This window comes from Lissotriton helveticus, chromosome 7, assembly GCF_964261635.1.
Source record: "Lissotriton helveticus chromosome 7, aLisHel1.1, whole genome shotgun sequence".
Classification (NCBI taxonomy): domain Eukaryota; kingdom Metazoa; phylum Chordata; class Amphibia; order Caudata; family Salamandridae; genus Lissotriton; species Lissotriton helveticus.
In genome coordinates, this window is record NC_136068.1 from 1,003,808,322 (window position 1) to 1,003,835,642 (window position 27,321).

A 27,321-nucleotide genomic window follows, 5' to 3' on the forward strand; every position below is an offset into this window, starting at 1 on the left:
AGTAAAGGTACTAATTCCACTCTGGGGTGCCTTTTTCCTTCTCCTCTTCCTCGGGGGAGCACCCGAGGGAGTATTAGAACACTTGTTAATAGCCTTGGAAGCTATGTTTTTAGGTGAGTCTATGGGCTTCCCGGCAGGAGTGTTGGAAAGGAGTCGAATTGGTCCAGTTGGGGTAAATATGGGCGAGGGTATATTTATATTGTACAATGGGGCTGGATCATTGAGGGGAGTACATAAGTCTATTGGTTGACTATCCGCTACTTGAGAGGGAATATTGTCCGGGATAGTTATAGGGTCTATCTGATCAGATAGTTTGTTCTGAAAAATGAGGGGAATATCCTCTGTAGAAAGGGAGTCGTTGTCATGCTCAATTGGGTCTGTGAGATCTATTAAAAGACCTGTAGCTACATCCGGGCACGGAAGGGGTCTTTGTTTGAGCAATTCGATAGAGAGACGTCGACCGGCTCTCTTCTCTGCAAGTGTAATGTCCTTATCAACCTCACTTTTAATTTTTGCAAAAAATTTATCCAGGGGTCCTAAGATAGTAGTCCCTGACGTTCCTGGGGCAGGATTTACCTCGGGTGAGGACATCTCCTAACCAGGGCAAATTGAGAACCAAGGAAACAAATACCTCTAAAGCGTATCTATGACAATGGTGACACTACTCTGTCTACGTTATCGCTAATAGCGTGGAAATCTCACACAAAAAGCATATGGCAAAATATACAAAAGATCTATGACACAAGAAATGGGAGGAAAGGGAGTGGGCCCAGCCCGGCCTCCTTTGGCCCCTGACGGCCACAGACGGTCCTGCCCTTGTCCCGGGCTTCTCCCGGGACGCTCCCGCGCGCTCCCGCGCCGCGGGAGAGCTAGCGGCCAGATATAGTGACTGCAGGCAAGGAGGGGGAGGGGTCGGGGAGAGCGGCCCAGGTGATCGTGATCCGGGCTGGCGGGTGCTCCTGGGAATTGGAGTCCCAGTCCAGCACACGCACTCGCTCGCAGCCCCGCCTCACGCACACACCTCCCTAGGTTCCTCCAGCAATGTCCCCCAGCAGCAATCAGGCACCCTTCACGAAGCGGGACCCGCGGGTACCGCAAGTAGTGGGTAAAAAAGCAGCAGCACAGTCCCAAGGGAAGTGTCCAAAGCAGCAAAGCGATAGAATTCTCTACGTTGCGATAGAATTCTCTACTGATGCGTGAAAAGTTCACAGTTGCGTCACGTTTACTCACAGTACCTTTTAGTTGCAACAAAGTTCCGAAAGCAGAAGCTGGTGCGGTGGAAAACAAGCGATGCGTTGCTCCTGAGACCCTGGGGAGGCGATGTGACAGCCCCGCTGCAGCAGCGGGCGTGTTGCGACATATCCGGTCTGTATGGGGAGGAAGGCCACTTGTATGGATTCCGGTGCGTAGGAAGTCTGTTCTCGCAAAGGCACGATGCGACGATCTCGTAGGGGCTGCGACGAACTCCGGGGCGACGATGGGCGGTCCAGCGGTGATCCTCTCTCTCGCAGCTCCTCGATGCGATGGTTCTGCGACGATGCTCGCAGCGACGTGATGCGGTCCGCAAGCAAGCGGTGCGGCGTTCTCACCCAGCGACGACAGGCTCTGCGACGATACTCGCAGCGATGTTTGATTCTCCCGCACCAGTCTGGTGCATCCCGGAAACGAAGGATGCGACGTCTCTGGCAGCGGCGTCAGGCGCTGCGACGGTCTCGACCTCCGTAGCGGCGGGAAACTTCTCGCACTGTCAGGGATGTGCTCCGCAAGCGAGCGATGCAACACTTTTCAGTTTCAAAAGTCACTCAAGCTTAGTTTCAAGCTTCCCAGCACAGGTACAACCTCCGGAGGCCCCACAACTGGATCAAGCACTCTAGGAAGGAAAGAACTCTCTCAGCAGAGTTCAGGGAAGCTGGGGGTGAAGTCCTTTTGTTCCTGGGACTTTAAAACAGGGAGCCAGCTCTATTCAGGCCCTTGGAGATTCCTTCAAGACAGGGGACACAGCTCAGCAGCAAAGTCCTTCCCCTCTCCTTGGCAGCAAAGCAACAGGTCAGTCCAGCAGAGCAACAGCAGGACAGTCTTCCTTCTTCAGTTCAGCTTTCTCCTTGGCAGAGGTTCCTTCTTGATTTCCAGGATGATCTAATTTTCTGTTGTCAGGGGTCCTGTACTTATACCCCTAAAGTCTTTGTTCTCTTGGTGCATGTGGGCCCTGAGCCCGGTCTAAACCAGTTCTGGGTGGATCCTGAGCACTTTGTTTTGCTGGCTGTATCTTTCCTTTCAGAGTGACGGCAGGGTCCTCAGCCGCCCAGCAGGGGGGTGGAGCCAGCATTGTGGAAGGCAGGCACAGCCCTATTCAGCCCAGGTGCTAACTCCTCCCACCACTCCAGTTGCAACTGCAGTCATTCAGCCTAGTGCGGACTCATCCAGCCTCCTGGGGAATCCCCCAGCCCCTGTCACTCTCAAACCAGACAGTCAATACACAAACAGGCCCAGGCACACAGAAGGGTCAGACAAGAGAACAGCAACTTTCTAAAAGTGCTGTTCTCAAACACAGGATTTAAAAACAACCTTTCCCAAAAGATGTGTTATTAAATTCTGAGTTCAGGGATACTAGATACGTATGTCCTATCTTGTTCCTATGGGAAGAAATGCTGTTAACCACTGTAGCAAGCATCCCCCATATTAACCTATGGAGCAAGATAGCCTTACAGTAGTGAAAAACGAAAATGGCTGCCATTCACTACCAGAGCATGTCACCTGCACTAGTACATGCTCTAACTTTTACATACACTGCACCCTGCCCAGGGGGGGGTACCTTGGGCCTTCCATAGGGGTGACTGATGTGCACAAAAAGGGAAGGGTTAGGCCTGGTCAGTGGGGACACTGACCAGGAGGACATGGCAGTTCTAAACTGCACACAGGCACTGCAGTGTCAGGCCTGAGACATCATTTTGGGGCTACTCCTGTGGGTGGCACAATCAGTGCTGCAGGCCCACTAGTAGCATTTGTGATCACCAGCCCTGGCACACCCAGTGCACTTTACTAGGGACTTCATGGTGATACAAATATGCCAAACATGTATATTCAATCAGAACAACAATTTACACAGGGAGCACTTACACTCTGGCACTGATCAGCAGTGGCAGAGTGTCCAAAGCATCTAAACCAGCAAAAACGAAATCCAGCACAGCATCAAAAAAATACAGGAGGTAGAGGCAAAAAGATAGGGGAAACCACGCCAAAGATGCCAGGTCTAACAGCTTCCATCTCCACATTACAGATGTTTTACAATTTCCTGATCTAGTTCGCACTCCTGAGTAAACACGAGTCTGCTTATTCCATTTTTAATGCTTTTGACTCCCTTGCCAATGAAGTCCAAACAAATGAGCCTAGACTAGAATTGCTCAAACCTCCTTTTCCAATTCTGATAGAGATTAAGGCGATCTCCACCTTGTTGAGTTAAACACTTGCAGTATTGTTAATTTGTGCCTGCACCAGAGGTGCCAGCATCGGTCATTGAAAAGTGCTAATTGTTGTTATGCAGATGTGCACAGCGCACCTTCACCTGGGAGGGCATCCTGGCGCTGAGCAGGAGTGTCAAGCCTAACCTTGGGCCTTCTTGAAAAGCTCGGTCTTCAGCTTCTTGTGGAATTCAAGCAGTGAGGAGACTCATGTGAAGTGGCAGGCCGGTCCACACTTTAGGAGTGATGTAGGGGAATGCTTGACCACTGGACCTGGTTTTCCATTTGTGTGGAAAGTGTGCAAGTATAAGTCAGAATGACGGAGGTGTCTGGAAGGTTTATGAAACTAGATGCGGTTGCGGAGGTGTGCTGGAACAGATTTATGTTGTTCCTGGAAAGTGTGGATGAGGAGTTTGAATTGTGCTTTTTTGTGTGTGGGGAGCCAGTGGAGCTCCTTCAGGTGTGGTATGAAGTTAGTGCAGCATGGAAGGATATGTATAATTCTGGGCGCTGAGTTCTGAATGGTCTGTAGCCTTCTGGTGAGTTTTTTGTTGATTCTAGCATGGAGGGTATTCCCGTAGTCCAGGTTGCTTGTGACAAATGCATGCATGATGGTATTCTGGGTGCTGATTAGGAGCCATTTGAAAACCTTCCTTAGTATCTTCAGGATACGGAAGCATGAGGCGGTGATGGTGTTGACTTAGCAGTACATGTAGAGTTTGCTGTAGATAACTATACTGACGTTCTTGGGATGAGTGGTGGTTGTTGATCCTAGCTCTGTTGGTCGCCAGGTGGAGTCCCATGATGAAGTGCTCTTCCCAAAGATCACAATTTGGGTATTTTCTGTGTTCAGCTTCTGACAGTGAGTCTTCACCCACTGGGCAATATCAGTCATGCAGGCACTGAACTTGATCCAGGTACTGGGGGGCGTCTTGTCCATGAGGTAGGGACAATGAGTTTTGTGGCATAGGAGAAGCTGCTGATGTCATGATGCTGGCTAGAGGGATCATGTATGCATTGAAGAGAGTAGGGCTCAGGGTGGACCCTTGGGGAAATTCTGCAGATTAGGTAATCGGCGTCCAAGGTATACAGTGACAGGCTCACTAACTGGGTCCTTCCATCCAGGAAGGAAGGAACAGATCATCAGAGTGTGTGTCCTTGGATTCCAATGTCATGTAGTAATTGGATGACAATGGGGTGCGAGACTATGTCAAATGCTGCGGAGAGGTCCAGGAGGATAAGACCCTATGTATCCCCTCCATTCAGAACCCTGCAGTTATCATCCATGGCAGCGATGAGGGCAGTTCCTGTTCTGTGGTTGGGTTTGCAACCAGACTGAATGGTGTACAGGAGTTGGTGGTCGTTGAGGTATTCAGTGAGGCACCTGTTCATGATTTTCTCTAAGACCATGGCAGGAATGGTACCAAGGAGATCAATCTGACCCCCAATGACCTATTGCTTCCACGCTATGTACATGCACCTCCACACCTTCCCAATTTTATTGTTACAATGGCAACTAATTGTGTGAATGTCCTTGCCCTATTGTGTGAATGTCCTTGCCCTTACCATGTTCCAGCCACCATTCTTGAGATCTCCACTTTGTTGGCGTCAACCACAATATACTCCTACTTTCTGAATGTTGTGACCACTGAAATGTAGGTCACCTCTATACTGGCCTCATGCGAAACAGGCATGAGGTATTAAGTGGATACATAATACCATAATTCCCCAAAAAGCACCTTTTCCTAGAATATGAAACCTTGCTTTGAAGTGTGCACATGGGGAAAACAGTTTTGTCATCTTTCATCATTCTTTCCAAAGAGGCACACACTAGTTTGTTAAAGAACTGTCCCCATTCATCGGAGCCTCAATTATGATGGTATGAAATATTTGTTTCTTTCCACATACCTGAGCCACACATGTTGTCCTGCCTGAGCCCTCCCACATAGTTCCCCCCATGCTTGAGCTGGATCTTTACCTCATTGTGCTGTGAGCCCAATGTCCCAGGGTTCTCGGTTTCAATCTTAAATACGTACCACACACGTCTGCCTTCTGGTTTCCTGGACATCTTAAATAACATATCAATTGCTTTTTGTTTGATGCAGATTTCAAACAATAAGAAATGTATTAAGCACATCATTCACCCAAAGGCATCCTGTATCTAGGTCATCAAAGCTCTACAGAAGCCCTTATACGCAATGCACGGTCAATCTACAAACGAGCGCCGGAAAACCCATTGGGTAGCTGTCGCGCTCTATAAGCTCAATAAATAAATAAACGAGGTCCTAGCTAGGATAAAGCTCCTGCCCCCTTGCTTTCTTATCTTGGGTGACAACAAATGGATGTAGAGAGGTAGTCTGCATATCTCCAAGATGCACAGTCGGGTAACAGGGATTTCTCTTAGTTTAGGCTACATGGTTTGCTCCACCATGAAAATTTAGAAGAGAAGGGTAAAGAAAAAAAACACAGAGAAAAAAGTAGTTATAAAAAAAGTCATGTTCATAACTGGACCTTATATGGTCTATCACATTGTGGGAAAACACCTTTATGTCAATGCAGTCTGTCGCTACCCAGCTTGATTACACTTCCAAAGCATTAATGAAACCTCCAGCAAAAAAAAAAACTCTGGAAAAGGATATCAGCAGATCTTTTACTCACTTTCAAAACGTATCAGCAGAAAAAAAAGATTCTGAGATAAAAGTCATTTACTGACTGTGGTCGAAGAAAAAAAGTACAACTTGTAAAATTTTTTTCAAATAATATTTCCAAACCCAACTTGTTGGAGATAACGTTTAGCATGTGAATCTGGGGTTCTGGGTGCTGCAGACTTGTAATTTACCTGCAGATGGCTAGCTACAATTTTCAAGGTAGCCGACTTACCATGCAGTCACATTCTGCAAGTTTCAAGAGAAATGAATTAGGAAGCTTCCATCTTACACATTTCTAACAAGCAACCAGGCACGGCCCGTGCAGGGCGTTATACCGGAGCGGTGACGTCAGGCGGGGGAGGGTCAGGTTGGGGGGTTGTAAAATGCGGGATATGGACCACTACAGGTAAGTACCGGGAAAAAAAATGTTGTTGCCCGCGCTGCATCACATTTGGCGATGCAGCGCAGGTAACGAAATTCGTTTTTTTCTTTTCTCTGTATTTACCTGTAATGGTCCATATCCCGAATTTTACAACCCCCCACCCTGACCCTCCCCGCCTGACGTCACCGCCCCGGTATAACGCCCTGCACGGGCCGTGCCTGCAAGCAACACAACACATCAACTCACAGAAAACAACTGACAGCTCACTTGCTCCAACCTCCAACACCAAACAATTCAGCCAATCACAAATGCTGGATTTCACAGTTGAGTGCTTCAGTCTTGTAGAGGTGCCCTAAAGCACACTGCAACAGTGCGCGCACAAGAGATAGCAAGAATAAGACACCTTCGTGGTTCGGTTATTCGTCTGCAAATGCTCCTCTCCAACAGCGGCTTAGCAGGCTCCTAAATTCATTCATCTCCAGTATCCTGGCTCCGGAAACAAGGTTTTCTAGAACGATATTACAGATTCATCCAGGGCACAAGTCCTAAAAAAAGAAGGGGGGGGGGCTCTGTCACCGGAAGTGACGTCACGACGGGAAGTGACGTCACGAAAGGTGCCGAGCTCCTCGTCCCAGAGAGGCCAAAGAGTGAAGTCCAGCGGTTAGGCAGGGGGGACGGCGTCACACCGGTAAAATAAGTGGAGGGACGCAGTCTACCCGCATGGTACCCCGACTCGAGCCCTGGATTCATCTCCCTTCTTCAAAAACCATCTATTTTGAGGGCATTTACCTTTATTCTATGTAATGAAATTGTTACAACATACCTCCATTGTAATGTACCATGAATGTTTTGTTTGCTTGTTTTTTTTGTTAATCCGAGGGCACTACGGAGTCTATACGTCGTTTGAAAGGCTCCAGATTAATTGGCCCATGTGTGTCTTCTTATCAATATTTCTCAAAATGCTTCTTTTGCTCCTGACTCAGGGCCTCGGAGTAATGCAGGCAGCAGAATCTGGGATGCAGACATAGGTTTCTTCAGTAAAGCACATAGCCACCATTAAGCGAGGTACTCACTAGAGTGAGTCCATGAACCCAACATTACATTCAACACCAGCATTACATACTTGTTTGTTTTACTTTAAATATACAAAGACCTCAACTGATTCTATGAAACAAAAAAATATTTTAATTCTGAAGGTGTGGTGTGTCTCTTCCAGAAGGGAAGTCTTCAAGCACTTTATACTTGCCAAACCCAGGTAAGGGTGTAGGTGTAACCTCCACAGGGCACCGGGATGGGGGCTTAGGCTGAGCTCACACATCAATGTGCCATGCGTGAGGTGGTTTGGTCATCATTGCTTTTTGGTAGACCTCACTTTGCATTCTAGCAAATGCAGCTTTAAACTCATAATGGAAACATCAAATTACAAGCACCACTTGGTATAAATCTCCCTCCTACTGAAATAGGTGACAATTCAAAGGGCCAGGAATCAACTTGAAGTAATAGGGCTGTAATCAGAGTAAATTTCACACAAAATTGAAAATGTGCTTTTCGAAACTTAACAGTAAAAATGTTCTCCAATGATGAATCTGTATCATTAGAAATGCAACACACATGGAGCAGGTTAGCACCAAATTAGAAATCATCTGTTTGTTTTTCTAATTTATACTATAGAAATATTCCTTCTGGGTGCACAGAGGAGCCCTTCCTGCCAGGTCTGGGATCTTGGTCAGCATCAAAGTAATCCTGCAACAGAAAACCAATCCATGTTTGCAGGAGGAATATTTTCTCACAAAAGTCAGAGTGGAGGTCAACAATATTTTAATAAACCAAAGAATGTTACCCAAATCCTAGTAGAAAGCTTGAGGTGCAAGCACTTTGGCACATGATTATTTTTGTGGGTAGTCCTAAAGCCACTCACCACTCAGAGTGCCAACAAACGCGGAACTATCATTATCCGAAATAAACAAATGTCCCTCAAGTACACCCAAAAAGCAAGAGTACAGGCAGTAGTCAGTGCACAGAGTGAGGGTATGTTAATATTCCATTTTTCATACACCAGTGACAATCAGTCCATTGCACTAATCTCAGACTGACAGAACTGCCTTCTTTGAACGTGGATGTGCAGGAAGGGCACGATTCTGTACTCAAACTGTGAAAATGGGAGTAGAAACAACAGAGCCCATACAGAGAGAAAATAAAATGAAAAAAAGCAGATTAGTAAGCGTTCCAGTCTGCCAGATTTTAAGACATCTTGGTTTTCTATTTTTGCCAGCTCTCACAATGTACTTCTTGTGTGGCACTGGACCACATCCCACGTGACGCAGCGGTGTTTCATTCACGGCGAGGTACCACCTCACTTCCTGTGTGGTGCTGCATCATTGCCTTATGCAACCTCCTCACTTCATGTGCAGTGCTGCTTTTTCCTTTCTCTTCCCACCCGCCTATGGCTTTCATTGAGATTTCAAAAGTGGCTTTTGATTCAAAACCCTGCTGGCTTATGTTCAGTGCCCAAGAGAGGGTGTACTTAGCTCACCCCACAACAACAGGCTGGACGGTACAACATCGCCATCACCTCTACTGTGCAACTCTTTAAGGTCAATGGCCTGACATTCATGAATTAGAGAATCACATTGATAAACAAACAAAAGCAAATGCAAGGCTTCAACTGATGAGGTTCCAAGTAGCAGTGCTTAGGCCTTGAGTCACTTCCAGGCGGAGGTGAGAGCTGCTGATGCCTAGGTCTGGCTCTGGGTAAAGACAGACAGGATGTGCTTCATGTGCGTCAGCCGGTCCTTCAAGGAAGTCATTGAAAGAATCATCATCTGATATGTTGGATCGAGTGGAAGGATGGCAAGCAACCACCAACACCAGGCAGGTCCATCAGGGGAAGCCTGGAAGAGAGGAACAGCAGCTTTACATTACAAGGAAGAGAAAGGAGCAATAACAGAGCACACACAGGCGCATGCAGGAAAAGCAGTCTGTGGCAGATCGTTCTCCCACCTCGCCGCCAAGACCTGGAACACCCTCCCCATCCACCTACGGCAGACCCAAGACCTGCTGACCTTCAGAAAACTCCTCAAGACCTGGCTTTTCGAGCAGTAGCAGCATTCCCCACCCCAGCGCCCTTGAGACCCTCATGGGTGAGTAGTGCTCTTTACAAATGATATGATATGATTGATTGATTGAGTGATTGAGTGAGTGAGTGTGGGTCTCAGGGCACAAAAAGCAATGGATGCTGCAGAACAGGCTGACTGCCCCAGCAGCAGGAGGTAGTTCCTTCCAACAAGTAGGTGCCTGGCAGAACTGTATGTGGAAACAGTGAAATACTAGGGGTGCTGCAAGTCAGGACTGAGGAGCATCGGCAGAGGTGTTCATGGATCCTTTTGTGGATATTTAAGGATCCTGGAGGTCAGGAGAAGAGTTGTCCTGGCAGCACGGGGAGAGACTTTCAGCACTGAAGCAATGAGGGCGTCAGCCCAGAGTGTGGCACGTGTGAGGTTTAAAATGTGCAGACTTTATTCAGTGGTGCAGCCTGTGCACATGCGCAGACGGACCCCAACATCTCTTCAGCTTTAACACTTTTACTAGTGTAAAGTCAAGGGTGATGAGTGGTGTGTTGAAATGCACTACATGGAAAGTTACACTGAAATGCATCACTCAAAATGGGTCTACTCAAAGGAATAAGATTAATATCATTTTGTAGCACATGAACATAAAGCAAGAATATTACCTTAAGTGACTAAACAGAAATGAACCCAAATTGGTTTTCAATAAAAGAGAGAAAGAAACATTGGTTAATGTTCTGCGGCACAGTCGTGACAGCATCCCTGAATGATAGTATTTTATTCGGAGCGTACTCTTTAATTTGAACTATCTGAAGATATACACAAACATGCATTTGCAATGCAATTGGTCTCGCATTTGCAAAAGTTTAAGCTATTAGCATTGAAGATGACAATGCCTTTTATTTGTTTTGCTAATTAACACATACATGAAAAACATTGTCATTTACAATGCCAATAGCTCAAACTCTTGAAATGCGAGACCTATTCAAAGAAGCAGGCACCATAATCCCAGGCTGCATGGAAAGTGGAAGCCCTTATGGCACGCTGAATGTTGCTGGAAAGCATGTCGTGCCTGAAGTAGAAGAAACTCATTAAAGAAAATAGTGCTTACAGACTAAAACAAGCATTTACAATGCAACGGTTTCGCCTTTGCAAAAGTTAGAGCTATTGGCATTGTAAATTACAACATTTTTATTTATGTGTTGGTTTTTAAAACAGATAAATAAATGGCATTGTCATTTACATTGCCAATAGCTTAATCTCTCGCAAATGGGAGACCTATTGTACCCTACTGGACGAGCTCAGCAGACAGCAATAGTAGTGTGTTTATTGCTAGGTACTAGCAGTATTTGCATTGTGATTCATGTTCATTAAACCAATATTTGAACAGGGGGCTTATTTCACGAATTCCCTAATTTTAATAGAAATTGATTTTATATTATTTGGGCTGGCTGAAAAATTGCTTTATTAAATTCATTATGTTAATAATACGTCGTGAGAGCATGTTGAGCCAGCTTCTTACATCCTTTGTCTGAAATATTTTAGCAAAAAAATATTAGACCGTTTTCTTAGATTTATTTATCAGAATTGCTGACCTTTGACCTAGAGACCTACACCAACTTAACAAAAGTTGTGTAATAGTGCAAAGAATCACTGAAATTGCAAAACGTTTCATGTAGTTGTGCAGAGTAAAAAATAAACTTTGATGGACATATTTCAGAACTCTTGCCTAATGTACACAGTTGTATCTGCCCCTTGTTCAACAAGGGGGGCATGCTTAATGAATATGAATACAATATTTATTAGCGGCAGATGAAGAAATGGTGTTCAGTCAACTCATTGAGTACATCTAACTTTAAGTCTGTTTCATAGAGTGATGTATTCATTGGTTTGTTTCTCTGGGTGTGTGTGGCTCTGGGTGTGTGTGGTTCTGGGTGTGTGTGCCTCTGGGTGTGTGTGGCTGGCTGGGTGTGTGTGGCTTCGGGTGTCTGTGGCTCTGGGTGTGTGTGTGTGGTAGTAATTGCTGTCTGCTGAGCTCGTCCAGTAGGGTAAAATAAGTCTCACATTTGCGAGAGATTAAGCTATTGGCATTGTAAATAACAATGCCATTTATTTATCTGTTTTCAAAACCAACACATAAATAAAAATGTTGTCATTTACAATGCCAACAGCTCTAACTTTTGCAAAGGTGAAACTGTTGCATTGTAAATGCTTGTTTATGTGTTGCTTTTGAAAACAGATAAATAAATGGCATTGTCATTTACAATGCCAATCGCTTAATCTCTCGCAAAGGCCACACACAAACACACAGACCCAGAGCCCCACACACAGACACAGCCCCACACACACAGTATGGAAAGACAACGACAGACAGTGCCCCTTCCTGTGGTGTGACTGAGAAGGTGGTACACTAAGCATAGGCTCAGATAACAACAACGGTGGAGGTCGACCACAGTCTTTAACTGCTCTCGGTAACGATCTCGTGGAGGGCAGTTCTAGCTTTAAATATGTTAAATTCTCCAGGCACTGACCGCTCCACCTTCCCCGGGCCGTACTGACTACAGTACAGCTGTACCCATGACTGACTGTGTACAGTATTCACACATTCAGTGCCACGGCTGGTGCTGTGCTCTTCTAAGCTCTGTGTGTTATTGAGCACACGTGTGCAAATCTGGGTTTTAAAGCGGATAATTTTAGCAGCTGAGTTCAGATTCAGACCTGTGCTTGTGAAGGGGCGCAGCACTGCTGGCGTTGCAAAGGATGCAGTTTGCTGTGCTCTGCCCTTGCTCCTCGGCTCCAGAAACTCCTCACACCAGACATTTTATATGTGTGAGCCCGACGGTGGTTTATTAAATAGATTGTTGACGCTGGAATGTGTCAACAACTTGCGAGTAAGCCTGCCCTCACCTCGCACAATGTACAGTGGATCTAGGCTGGCATGGGCGCACACTTATAAGTGTACATCTGCCAGTAGGACTGCACCATTCCCAAGAGAAAAACGCTAATTGTTGCTGTTTTAACAGTCTGCAAAGGCCCGTTTCTGGTGCTAAAGAGAACTGTAAACGAAATTGAATGCTTCCTCTGATATTTATAGGTTTCATTTTGCTTGCGAGAAAATGTCACTCAGTCGTTGAATGTCTCTGATAATTACACCAGGATTATGAAAATATCACACATAGCAATATGAAACCTTGGCAGCTGTGCTGCAGCTTGCCAGCACCCTCCGGGGACAGTACTCTGCAGTACCGGCTTCAACTGCAGCTTCCATTGCAGTTTATGTAACTGAAGATAGTCGGCGCCCCCTGCCCCCTGCTCGCTGCTCAGCAGCATGTGACAGTGCACTAGCTCCCCTCCCCCAGATCACAGACAAAGCGCCTCGATGCCAGAAGGCCTTGGTGCCACGGGGGGCAGGAGGTAAAAGGGCGAAGCCAGGGCCACGGGAGCGAGGGCCAAGCAGCGGTTAAAGTGCTCAGGAGAAAAATCAGAGTTCAGCATCCATCATTTACTCGGCCGGCCCTCGTGCTGCACGTTGCTTTAGCGTCAACATGTCAAGCACACAAACATCACCTATAGTGTATCGAAGTCGTGCAATTCATATTGTATTTTATTTAATAGACAACAATGTTGATTTCTGGTATTTTGAGCACCACGTGCAGGTTTACATGACAGCTCACTTGCCTTCTTAGTTCACTAATTCTTCACGTTTAACAAGAGACACCGGAACATCATCCATATTAATGCAATGAAATAGAGAAACCTTTTTTCCTTCATCTTTTTAAAGAAGCAACTCCGGTTTCTTAAAGTACCAGTGCTGCTTTAAAAACAAGATGTGTGGCTCTTGCCAAAGGGTCCGGCGGGGACACACGCAAACTCAGGAAAAGCACATTTGTATTATATTTTCACAGGCACGGCTGTCAATAAGTGGCGCTGCCTTCTGGAAGGGCTGACGGTCGGAATCAGTGTTTGATGTTCGCACCGGCGCTCATTTTTGGGGCTTCCTTATCAGACTTTGCCTCACTGATCACACCTCAGGGAGTGTCCTCGTTGGCTGCTCTCACAGATAACCCAGTTCGTTGAGAGTGAGTGGAGGCGCGCGCCGCACCTTGATAACGGTTGTTAAAAACGTTCCTCGGGCGTGAATTAATTGTTGCTGGTGACTTGGCGGCCTGGGCCTTTTGCAGCTTTGCTGTCTGCTGCCGGTGGCTGGTTCCTCTGGTGCATGACACACCTCCACTCCCGCCCGGTGCGGTGGTGCCAGACTGCATCCGGGCCTCGCGCTGCCTCTCGCATCCCTTCTCTGGGTAATTAGCCGCTTCCACCGCCTCCCCCCTTTGTTCCCTGACACTGATTGCCTGTTTCCTCTCGGTAAACCAGTTGGGTGTACAGCATATGCCAGTTGTGATCTCCTGCAGCCCACAGAGACTCCCCGCTGGGACTCCTGGGCCTTAACATCTGAAAACAGCCACCCCGGAGTGTACCGGCCGCACCGCTGCCCCCGGGCACACCGCCCGGCGCAGGGACTCTCGTTAAGTAATCAAGCCCATGATAAACCTGAGCCATTGTGACGGCAACAAACACAGTCGCCGATATCGAAACATTCTTATAAAATTTGACATTTATAACGCAACTAAGCAAAACATTTGCGGTTTTTAAAAATAAAAGTGCAAGCTCACATTCATTGAATATTTTTATGAAATGATTACTGCTTCTAAATTTCGTGGGCAGTCAACAATAGTAGAATATCAGTATGCATAGCTGCCAAGGTTTCAGATAGTGTTTTGCGCGGCACAGCTAACTGCCCGCAGCAATCCATCCTTCATTCCCCCTTCTTGCACCGCGGCGGGTGGCCATGAGAGACACGCGAGTCTCGTGCTGCTTGCAGTGCACTCCACTGACTCGGATTGCTCCGCCGCTTCTACTTTTTTCGGACATGAGGGCACTCTCTAACGCCGGCACATACGGATTTTAATCACAGCCCCTATGGTGCCACGGTGATTGACAGGAGCACAGTATCGACTGAGAGGGCAGCCCCTCCTCCTAATTGGAGCAGTGTGAGTGTGTGTGAAGAGTCTTAAGAGGCGCTGGCGCCGCAGCCACTACTGCCCAAATTAATTGTTTCAGCTACCCGCAGCCACAAACTCACGGCAAACTCCCAGCAGCGGAGGAAGCGGCCGTGCTCTGCTGCTGAGGTAGTCACAAGACTGCAGTCATGTGATGCGCCCCGGCCGACCCATGACGCGAAATGATCCCTGCTCCACCAGCAGCCACACCTCCACGGGGAGGCGGACACCGTGGCATGGCATTGGGGGAAAAAAACCCTTCTCTTAGAGCCAACCTCGCCCCAAGAAAACGTGACCCACTTAAATCCAGAACTGCGTCTTTGCCAAGGGCAGGGATGAACTAGTGCTGCGAGGTGGCCTCCTGGTGATATGCCAGCTTTACAAGACCGATATAAGCACGGATATGAACACCGGAGAGGGAGGAGGAGGGGGGGAGGGAGGGGAATCTAGTCCTTAAACATATTATGTGCCTTCTTTAAAACGCTTGGTACAAAGCCGACAATTATTTTTGTCACACAAGAAAAGAACAAGTCAGGTCCCGGGCCGGCAGCCAATCACAGCGCGGCCCGGGAATGACGTCACGGGGGTGTCCCGGGCCGGCAGCCAATCGCAGCGCGGCCCGGGACAAAGGGGCGGGGCTTAAAAAAAGCACCAGAAACGCCCCCGAATCGCGTTTTCAAGAGAAAGCGCGATTGACAGCCTCTGTCTCCCAATGGCTAGTCTCCATTTATGGAGCTAGCCAATTGGAAACAGAGGCGGTCCAAACATCCCTACTGAAAACAAAAGTTTTCGATCTGGGAGGGGCTGTGCCCCTCGCCAGGTCGAAACCTAAAAAAGAGGTAGCATAAAACATCCGAAGTAAAAGGGCCAGTCCTCATGTGAGGTTACAAATGAAGACATGGCGGTACTAAGGAGGGACCAACAAGCCTATAAACGAATCCGAAGCCAGCATTCATAAAGGGCAAGGACACAAGCAAGTGACAAATAGGGCTGGAGAGTGGGCAGGGCTTCTATTCCATACTTCAATAGAGCATGCCGCAGAGCAGCTGCCCAGGCTTGACCTAAAAATACCAAGGTGCAGACATTAAATTTGAAACACTGAAAAAGGCTTCTTTTACAGAGATATTTTATAGTATATATTTTTGATTTAGAGTATGGCCGGCTTCCCATTAGCCAATCTGATCAGTGAGGCTCTGGCCTCCGCCCTCCAGGCAGACAGCAGCCTGCCATATTTAGAGTTTCTTGCATGTGCGCAGTCATCAGACCTGCTGCTGTAGAATCTCCATTGAGCGCACTGAAGCTGTGCTGAATGGGCACCATGTTTGATTTCCACTTGCAGCAAAGTTGTTACTTTTCTCAAGACAAAAGCCCAAAGTGGGAGTTTGTCTTCAGAAAACAAAAAACAATAGCCCAATGTGAAGGGAGCTTTCTCCATCTGTAATGGGGACATTACGCGTTTTTACATCCCGGGGTCACCATGCCTCACAGATTCCTGGAAACAAAAAACAAGAAAAAGCTACCCTGCCCTAAAGAAGAAGGTACATCGCAATGAACTGATGAACTAAGGTGGATGGGCTTTCCAGTTGGGGGTTTATGGCAAATGAAACTCCAAGTCCACAGGCGTCAATACACTCAGTACCTTCCCACCTCTAAAAAAGGGTGGAGGAACTGTGACACTGGCATGGTGGGAGCACCTCCAGTTTAATGGGGTTCTATGGCTTTGCCAAACTCTTCAATAACCCCCGTAGTGGTTACAAAAAAAAGTGCTGTGTAAAATAGACTCAGAAAATACGCAGGCGTATATTTTAGGAGCAACGTCAATATTACTAAACCATAAACCATTTTGAATCAAATTTTGCACAGACATACTGTGCCTTTTTATTTGACAACTTGTTAATTGAATACGTGTACGCTGTCCTAATATGCTTCCACTGGAAAAGGCCGTCACTTCCAGAAGCCTTTCGCATTTGAAGCATCTATTTTTGGAGGGAATAATTTAGAACTCTTATTTTTAGAGCTGTTAATTTCAAACTACTGAGGTAATACTTTTTGCACACATCGGGATCAGCCACGTAAATGGCTTTATATGGCCTCCATTTCCAGTGCCCCGATGTCAGATGCGATAATTACCACACCCAATAAAATTCAACACTGAGGCGTTTAGGAGCGGTGATTATTTCCGACTCGTTGTTTTGCATGAAATATAGGGCATAGCATGCAATTTCGGTGCTTATCCCACCAAAATCTGCATGTCTCAGAAAAGTATCAGGCATTTTTTTCCTTTAGTGAGGATCAGCCGGTTTGAAAAATTTACGTGGGGAAAATTGCGAGGGTTCAGATTTAACCACAACACTCAGATTTCTGGTATGTGGCAACATAAGTTACAGCACTTACCAGAAGGCACTTGGGTTGGAGACAATGAGATTTCAAAACAGAACTTGAATTCAGGAAGATCCTTCCAACCAGCAACAAAAAAAAGGATCTTCTATAACTGCAGCAGTTTAGAAGTGAACTGGGAAGAACGAGATACGGTCTACATTAAGATACGGCCTTACCTCATTCCAGCCATACACAGAGATCTTAGGCAGTCACTTATCACATCACTCACTATTCCACAGCTGTCCGTCCCAACCCTTCAGAGACGATTCAAATAAAGCAATCTCCATACTTGCCACTGGGCCAGGTCTACCCTGGGCCGCTGGCCTGTTCGGTTTTGCACATCCGAAGTGGACAGCAGCAGCTACAAAACTGTTTTCTTCTTGTGTGATCAGGCAATAGACAACATTTGAGCAATCACTGGGGTAAATTCCAGTTGCAATATTTTGAAATCGGTTTACAAAGACAGTAAGTGTTTTTGGGGCATAGAAGAACATTTTTCCTTTATTCTTTCATCAATTTTATGCATCAAGTGTCATGCATCAGTTTTCTAGTCTCTATGTCATTCAACCAAGACATTCAACTTGGGCGCTAGAGTCAACCCAAGACCACGTTTCTGATCATTTTCAAGGAGTCTAATTTCAAAAGGGTTGGTATCCTATCCTATCACTCACATCCAAGATCTTTGACTAGGTCCCCTGCATGGAACTCAAGAGCACGTTTCGGTGTTTTAAATTCCCTATAGCAAGCGGTAGCTTTTTGGCCCCCACCTCAGCACACACAACAATCATGCATGTGTGCTTTGCGAGATATGATGTGCGACCCAGAACAGGGTTCTGTGGTCAGAGGATCACACCAAGTGCAAACTCCTTTTTATGAGCGTGTTCCTGTACTGTAGAGGACTTGTCACACTAGTGACAAAGACCATGGCTGGATCAGTCTGACTGCGACTAGTTCTAGGCATCTCTATATTTTTCCCCTTTCCAAGCAAACAGCTGGAATACACAAAGTCTGTCATCACCCAGGGTATAAAGTTGGGACAGAAACTTCAAACAGGTGTGCTTAGAATTACTGACCAAAAGACTGGGGTCTCACAACAGTAGCCACCAGGAGACTCCTCTGTGCTCCAGGTTTGGAGTACTGCCCGACACCTTCTCTTGCGATGTTAAGTACCAGTAACCTGGGCACAACTTGCCTACTCTGCCAGGAGATGCTACCAGGCCCTGCTTCGAGGGAGAAGCTGGATTCAACTCAGAAGTTGCATTGGAGGTGCCCTTGAATGAAGAGGGCCCTGCTCTGAAGGAAAAGGGCTGAGAAGGAGCCCAGGCAGGGCAAAGCAAAGCAAATCCACACCACTGACGTGACATGAGCCAAGACATACACCACTGTGCTACGGGTGAGGTCCATGGGCCAGAGGTACCCCACAGACTGGAAGTTATGCTGTGTAATTAGCACAACAAAGTGTCTGTAGTGCTTGGGGACCCCTGACTGCCAACTGTGGTCAAACTGCAATAAAAGGAAACAAGCAGTTTAATTGCAATAGGTCTCGAATTTGCGACCGTTTAAGCTATTTGCATTGAAAATGACAATGCCGATACCACTATAATGGTGGCCACGACCCATTTCTAGACGCTGCTTGCATATTCAGGTTACTGTGAGCAGTGTCTAAACAAAGGGGCGTGGCAACCTTTATAGTAAGGCGCATAAGGTGCTTTCACCCATAGTTTAAAAAAAAAAAATAGGTCATTTCAAAAGCTCTGTAGTGCGGCCACTAAAGTGAAAGCGTACCGCGCTGGTAATTAAATAGGCGCAGCTGCTAAAGTGAATGCGGACCGCGCTGTATATTAAATAAGCCCGGCTGCTATAAAGCGGGCTGCGTTGTAATTTGAATAAAAATATATTACTATTCAAAACAAAGCGGGTGTTACGATGCCGTGGGTGGAATAGGGGAAGAGCATTAAAGAAAATAGTGCTCACCAACTTATAAAGCAGACGTGTAACAACCTAAGTAAAAGGGCCAGTCCTCGTGGGAGGTTACAAGTGAAGACGAGGCGGTACTAAGAAGGGACTAACAAACCTATGTACGAATCAGAAGCCAGCATTTGCGCAGGGCAATGACATAAGCCAATGACAAACATGGGCGGAGAGTGAGCGGGGCCTTCAAGAGCGTACTCAAATACAGCATGCCTCGCAGAGTGTGCAGCGCATGTGCGATGCCCTTAGGCTCGAGCAAAATAAAACAAAAACAAGCATTGGCATAGCCAATAGGTCTCGCCTTTTGACCTTAGAAGTGTTTAGCCATGCAGCACAGTATCCTGGGTGCTGTGCCAATAGGTATTGAAGAGCTATACATTTACTACACACTGGGTATGAATGAAAGAGTGAATAGTTTTTGTGCATGAAAATGGTGCAGGTGAGTGTGAGCAAGAAACAGCAAAAGTGCTGTACCTTAAAGACCTTAACAGTTCCTAAGTCGACAAATCCGTGAAAAAACTAGCAAACACACAACCCATCTGTGGTAGACCACAACCCAGGCAGCCTCGTGCATCACCCTTCCACGAAGCGCCTAGAGGCGACCCAGTTCACAAGCCCTCTCAGTTCTATTCCAGGCCCCCGAGGAGGAGGAAAGTGGCGAGGCATCCAATCCCAAGCAGCGAAGGGCGAGGAGACCGGCACTCCTCTGAAGGCATGCACCTTTAAGTAACGTAAAACAGTACAGATGCCTGTGCTCGCACAACACATCATAACTTCTAAACCTTTCTCTTCTCATTTTCACTCTGTCCCAACCTTTCACACTAGCAAAATGGCGTGTGCAGTTTTTTACTGGGAGAACACGCACTGTATTCAAAGTGGCCCTCAAGGAGAGCACCGATACAGAGTTCATATAGCAGGCACCATGCTTCCCACATGTATTGATGCGCAAGTAGATATGGGTATGTCTTTTCCAGAATATCTACCTTTTAGCGCCTCCGCCTCAAATTAGAAATGCGAAGCAAATGCTTAGGCAAGCTTTAGAACGTTTTGCATAAATAACTGCACCTATGCAGTTTGTGGAATTCCGAGGAGATCGATCAGTGTGCAATTTCTACCCATTCACTTCCCAAATCTCACAGCAGCTCTTTAACCATGTATTCTAAAAACACAATATCCGTGATGTTATGTGACCCCTTAGCCAGACAGAGCAGTGCTGGGCAGGGTTGCCGGGATTTAGTAAGCGGAGGACAGGAAACATCAAAGATGCCGTCGACAGGGGAAGGAAAATAAACTCAAGAGGTGCAGTGCACGTAGGCTCCGGAGGCCAGGGTTTTACATACCGGAATCCTTGCAGGAGTGTCGTGCGTGTAGCATGATAAATAGATGCAAATCCAGTTTGTGTCTGAAAGCTAGATATTTCTTAGAAAGTATATGGAAGTATATTTGCCACAGAATGAAAGTACGATGTGAAAAAATGATGGTATGTATTGTTTGAGTAATGCTGTTTGCATGAATAATGAATAAACAGTGAGGTTGGGTAACATTGTTTTAAAAACATACTTTGTCTAATTCTAAAGTATATTTAAATGGCTACCATACCCAGGTCTCAGTAGGCGACACTTCAGAGACTATCTGCAGTCAGTAAGATAACAAGTGTTTGCGGCTAGTTGTGTCACTCTAGCTCTCTTGCTGCTGCAACTTTCTTGTATAATGAATTGAATAACTCACTGAGCCATACGGTATTCACTAAGCAGTTTAAAGCATCCGAAAGAGGGAAGGAGTGCTGGAAAGGGGCTTCTTAAGCACAAAGGTCAGTGCTGAAGTCGGTGGTAGGATTCCAGACTGTTTATATTGTTAAGCAGAGATTAGTACAAGCATTTTGAGTTGTAGGGTGACGTCGGCATACATCGAGCAGATGATTGGGAGAGGAGAATTCCATCAGGCCTGAGACCCTGCACTCCTTTATTTATTTATTTATGTGTTTTTATATAGCGCGGACTTTACCCGAAGGTGTCAGAGCGCTTCACAATAGGAACAGTAATGATACATGAGGAGAAAATGACAAGTGAACAAATTACAAAAGCAAATGTTAAGTTACATGAGACCAAAGTGACAAATGTGAGCAAACAAAATAACAAGAGGTAGCAAACGATACATTACAGGAGGAAAAAGTGACATGTGTGCAAGTTACAAAGGCATACAAAGTGCAAGTAGGGGTATAATACTGCAATAAATGGCAGACACTCAAACACAAGAACAAACGTTACGTAGGCAATGGTGGCACTTGTGCAAGTATCTAACGAAAACCAAACGTAAGAGGTAGCAAACAGTGGGTTACAAGAGAAAAGTGACGTGTGCATGTTACAAAAGAGTACCAAACACAGGTAGGAGGATAATGCTGCAATACTTGGCAGACACTCAAACCACAAGAACACACTGGGAAGGCACTTCCATAGTCATGGAGAATAGAATTTTCTATAATGGAAGTCTTCCTTCAGAGAATAGAGAGGGCGTTACTTAAATTTGGAAATGTCTTTGAAGGAGGAGAACTTTGAGGTCAGTTTTGAAGGCCTGGGAGGAGGTGGTGGTGGTGGTGGTCCGGAGCTGAGGCGGGAGTTCCAGATTCTCACCGCGTTGCCTGAAAAGGATTATGCCATCGATCTTTCCTTCTTGAAAGTGGGAGGTTCAAGCAGAAACATGTTCCGCATTACGTGATGGTCTAGAGCATCCAGAGAGTTTCAGTTTATTCACCAGGTAGCGAGGAGAGGAGGACTACAGGGCTTTTTGGGTGATACAGGCAGTCTTGTAGATAGATCTTGCCTCGATGGGAAGCCAGCGGAGGGTGGATAATATGGGTGTGATGTGGTCGCTTCTTTTGGCCCCAAAAATGAAACGAGCTGCTGAGTGGAGAACAGATTTAAGGGGGGACAGATGGCATTTGGGGAGGCCAGTAAGAAGAGAATTGGAGTAGTTCAGTCTGGAGAGGACCAACGATTGGACCAGGATTTTAAGGTCTTGCTCCGGGAAGAAGCGACGAATTCCCCAAAGAAGGTGCAGTTGGTATTGAGCAGACTTCGCAATGGAATTGATTTGGGAGATTAGATTGAGTTTTTGTAGAGTATGACACCAAGGATTTTGCGCTATCGACAATGATGGGTTTATTGCTAAGTAGATTCATCTGATCCATCCATAATTGAACCGGGGTAGGAGAAAGGGAGGAGGAGGAATTCAGTTTTGGAGGGATTCAGAATCAGTTGATGAGTTGACATCCAGTTTTGAATGGAGTCGAGAGTAGAGCTTAGGATGGGGAGATCGTGAGTGGAGGCAACCTTGAGGTAGATTTGCATGTCGTCTGCATAGAGATGATAGTGGATCCCGGATTTACTAAGAGATTTCGCAGTGGTTCTAAATAGAGATTGAACAATGTGGGTGCAAGTATAGAGCCTTGACACCTTGACCTACCGCCAAAGGAGATGAAAGACTGTTCGCTATTTTGATAATTTGGGATCTATCAGAGAGAAAAGAAGCAAACCATTTAATCACAGTGCCCTCCATGCCCATTCTCTGTTGGAGAGTGTGGAGGAGGGTGTTGTGATTGACAGTGTCAAAGGCTGCAGACAGGTCAAGGAGAATTAGAAGACAAGACCCCCCCTGAATCGATTATACGCAGCGCGTCATCAATCACTTGCAGCAGGGCTGTGTCAGTGATGCAGTTTTGGATGAAGCCAGACTGAAAATTATCAAGAAGATCATTGTCCTTGATTATGAAGAGAGAGTTGTTTCGCTACACATCTTTCTGTGATCTTCGCAAGAAAGGGTAGGTTAGTGATGGGGCGGAAGTTGAGGTCATTCGCATCCACAGTGGGTATTTTAAGCAGGAAGGGAGCCTTGAGAGAGGGAGAGGTTGACCAGAGTGGTCCAATAGGAAAGGGAATTGGTAGAGAAGTCAATGGCAATGGCACTAGGGATGGGGTCCAGGGAATGGTTGGGGGGCTTTGTTTCGCGGATGCAAATGAGGAGGGCATCTTCAGAGATGGGGTCAAGTTCAGCCAAATGGATAAGGATTAGCACTCCTCTGGAGGGGTAGGATGAACGACCTGATCCACCAGTGATTTCACTTTTTTGTCAAAGAATATAGCGAAATCTGCTGCTTTCTTTGTAGAATTCTCCAGCTTGGAGGTTGGGGGAGAGCAGTTAGGATTCTTGATGAGATGGAATATTTTTTTGGGTCTATTTTTGGCTGAGCCAAGGAGGGTTCTGAAGTGCAACGCTTTCCCAAGGAAGATGTGCTTGTGGAACTTGGATCTTGCTGAACGAAGCGTGGCCAAATTATCGGTGGAGGGCGCTTGCCTCCATTGTTTCTCCAGGAGTCTTAGGTGCTTCCTTTCTTAATAGAGGGATTTGTCGAACCAAGGTGCTGAGGGAGTGGGCTTTTTCTTTTTGCTTTGGAGAGGGGCTACGTTATTGATTTCGACTGCAAGGACTGTGGGGCATTGGGAGGTGAGTTTGTCAACATCTAGGTTCTGGTCTAGCCTTGGAAGTGATAGCAAAGCTGATTCACAGAAGGAACCAATATCAATATTTTTAGTGTCACGGAACCAGGAGGTAGCCCTCTTAGGTTGGCCAAGAGTTATAGAGTGTGATAGGTGAAGAGAGAATGGGATGAGGAAGTGGTCAGACCAGTCTACATGAATAGGGGTAGTGACAGAAAGCATGCCTGCTTTAGAAATCACGACTGCTTTAGAAATCACAAGGTCCAGGATGGAGCCCTTAGAGTGTGTTGATTCTGTGCAGTGTTGGATAAGATCGTTTGCAGAGAGGAAGGTGGCCAGCAAATTTGCAGAAGAGTCTTGCGGTAAGCCCCAGTGTAGATTGAAGTCACCCACGAAGGTCTGATTGTCACTTTGCGAGTATTGGTCGCTGATGAAGTCAGTGAGTTCCTCCATAAATGAAGGGCCGCTACACGGCGGGCGGTTAATGGCATGGAATCTGAGGGGTGAGCGGTGGTGTAATTGAAGCTCAAGAGATAGGCATTCAAAAGTGCGGAAGAAGCTGATAGGAAGAGCCTTAAGTTGAAGGGAGTTTCTAAAGATGACTGCAACACCTCCCCCAACTTTGTCAGTTCTGTCATTCATAAATATAGAATAGCCTGTGGGTAGTAGGAGATCAAACAGAGTGAGATGTATCGTTGAACCAGGTCTCTGTGGGGAAGAGCATGTCTATGATATGAAGGGTGATGGTATTGGAGATTTCAAGTTTGTGTTTAATTGCAGATCTGCAGTTGTGGAGCAGACATCGCATCTCTCTCAAGACTGTTTTGGTGACGGGGGCACTTGGGCTATGAAGGGTGATAGGGATATTATGCTTATACGGGGGTGCTCAGGAGGGGGTTTAGGTGGATGTTTGGTTCTGACAGAGGAGATGGTCGGAATAGTGTAGATAGTAGGGTTACTAGGAGATGCAGGTTGGAGATGGGTGTCATTCAAGGGCTTGTGTGAGTTGACAATATTTGCAGATGACAGGTTATGTTTGGCTATATTGGGGTGAGGGACGAGGTGCATCTCATGGGAAGGTAAGAGTTTTCCAAAGAAGTTTAGGTGAATGAAAAAGAGGAAATCTTGGAGCTTAAAAGTGAAATGGAAGCTACAAGCTGGGAAATAGATTTGATAAGAGAGCCTACCTTATTTTCCAGAGAGAGTAGGGCAGAGCACGGACGGTTGGGTGGCTCGATGGGAGAATGTGGGGGTGAAATTGGTGGTGGAAGGCAGGGAGAGGTGGGGGGACAGGAGGAGAGGTTAGGTATAGGTTCATAGGTGGGGAAAGGTGGAGCTTGAGAGCAGGAGTTGGAGTATCAGAGGTGAGGGGGAGTTGTCTTTGTTGGCATTGCAAGAAGGACAGGAATTAAGGGCACAATAAGGGGGAGATGGGTGCGGATCAGGGCGGAGGGGTGGAAGGAGGTGGGAGGACTGTGTGGAGTCATAGGAATGTAGAAGGTTTGAGAGGAATAGAGGGGAGGTGGTTGGAGAGGTCCTGTCAACTAGGAGAGGTGGCTATGAGGGAACGGGCATCTGGCAGAGTGAGGGGGGTTGGGAGAAAGGGAAGTTGAAGAAAGGAAATGGTTCTGCTGGGCCAGAGGGAGGGAAATGGAAAGGGTTACCAAGTGGGGAGAGTTGGTAGCACAGCAATGCTGGAGGAGTGGGGGGAAGGAGAGAGATGCAATGGGTTTGTGGCGAAATCGGGGTAAAAAGTGAGGGGAGAAGGGGGTAGAGAAGAGAGGGAGAAATGAGGGGAGCATACGGAAGTTAACTGGGGGAGAAGGTTGGATGAGAGGTGGACTAAAAAGGGGGGTGGCAGGTAGGAAAATGGGGGAGGAGATGAGATTGGAGTACCGGGACGGTGCAGATTGATTGAGGAGTGTATTAGCTAGAGGTAAGGCGGAAGTGATGAGGGGGGCATACTGTGAGGGGGGAGGAATGGGAGAGGAGGGCATAGGGGAGGGGGAGGGAAGAGGGCCGACCTGTGCTTCTCAAGGGTGCAGCCTATTGGAGTGTAGGGGGGTCAGGGGAGGAGAAAGGGAGTAGTGGGTGGGGTTAGATGAAGAGTCAGGGGATAACCTAGTCTCAGAGGAGGGGAGTAAGGAGGGGAAGAGGTGGTCAAAGAGAGAGAGACAGGTGTCTTTGCCTTGGATCATGACAGTACCGTTGTTCTAGAGTGAGATAGTGAGGGAGCCGTTGAATCACGCGGTGGGGGACAATTTTAGTGGTTTCCCATGAGGAATAGAGGAGGAGGAGGTGACGTTAAGGGAATTATATAAGCTGTTGGACCAAGAGGGAATGTCGTGAGTGAAGAAAATGAAATCGTTTTGAGCCTCCCAAAATGACTATGAGATTATGAGGTCTGTACGCGTGCGTTTTCGCAGGGTACATTTCAGGCCATATTTGCAGTAAGCATAGAGTCTTCCCAACTAGTAAACACGAGGCGTGGCTGTGTCTCGGCGGTGGTAGACACACTGGCACTACATGTTTAGTTCCAAGCCACTATAAATTAACTGTCTTTGGAGCAAATCCCTGCCTACTATCAAGTGCTAGTGGCCTTTCAGTACACACGTCCGTACACATAATGCGCGACACCGACCCACATCAGAATCTGGCCAACCACTGTCCAGACTCCAGCCTATGCTCACTTCTCCGACCACCACCCTGAGTATCAACTCTCTAAAGATCTGAAATGTAACCAATTACCAATATCAGCAGACCATTTTGGCTGGGCGAACCACTAGGCAGATCCGACAATTGCACTCAGATTTCAAGAGCGCTACGGAACCTTACAAACTGTAGTAACTGCTATTCACAAAAAGGTTGTGGGCGGGAGGGGGGTGGAGTGGGCAGACAGGGTAAGCCAGACATGAGGTCAAAAGTGAAATAGGTTTCTGGGGTTCATTTTACTCCATGTTTGGCTGTATATGGTGACAACATGCTGCTTAAATGGCCTCTAACTGTACTTGTCAGATGTTTTAGAATCCCAGAAACCTCTGGCGGACAGTGGCAACATGTGATCCTCGTTGTTTGTTTAATTCTAAATTTACCTCTGGGTGACTATAGGTCAGATCCAGCTTTGAGGCTGGCTCAAGACATGCCTGAGCTGTAGACCACTGGAGAACTGGAAGGAGGGGGGGGGTAAGAGGGGGGAAGGAGGGAGGGCGGTCTGAACTAAGCAGCCACAGTTGGTGAATTAAGACCCCTGCATTGCAGTGAGCAGCGGGAGTGATGTCTGCATTTCACGCTGAATCAAAAACAAAACTTCGTGGGGCTAGCAGGCGTGTAGGCTCAGTATGTTACTTTTCTGTGTTAGAATCTGAAATTCAGCCTGCTAGCCAGTTTGTCTGTGGCATGCATTTTTTGGATCATTATCCTTTAAGTAGCGACGTAACAAAAATAACCAACAAAAACACAACCAGCATATAAAACAAACAAAAAACCTCCATGGCCATAAAACATTTTAGTAAAATATTGGCAGCTGAGGTGGCCTGTAGCCAACCCAACGTTCTTGCTTTGACAAGGCAAGCAAGTCAAAGGCATGCACAGACACGCAGATGAGGAAAGACAACGACCTACAGCTCAATTCAAACATGCCATAACATGCATATGTGTGAGGTGTGCTTTGGAGCGCGTCTACAGAGGCCTACATTGTGGATGGAGCTTTACCTTGGGAAGCCCTGTACTAGAGTTCTGCTGCTACCGGATCCATGTAGGACAAGATGAATCAGGCCACCCGCTGGACTAACCTGCTCGTGTGTTGCCTGGGATGGTGTAGGCGCCCAGCAATTGCGGGGTGGGAGAGTCGTGCTCTCAGCTCACT

General features: G+C 46.8%; 1 protein-coding gene across 2 annotated transcripts in view; it reads right to left on the reverse strand.

The window, feature by feature from the left end:
- Positions 1-8,289: 8,289 nt before the first annotated feature.
- LOC144769512 (LON peptidase N-terminal domain and RING finger protein 1-like) overlaps positions 8,290-27,321 on the reverse strand; it is a 172,059-nt gene continuing 153,027 nt past the window's right edge. For both annotated transcript variants that reach the window (XM_078653646.1, XM_078653647.1), the window contains exon 12: positions 8,290-9,379. In XM_078653646.1, the coding sequence (XP_078509772.1) occupies positions 9,224-9,379 (156 nt within the window). In that variant the 3' untranslated portion in view covers positions 8,290-9,223. The remainder of the gene's footprint in view (positions 9,380-27,321) is intronic.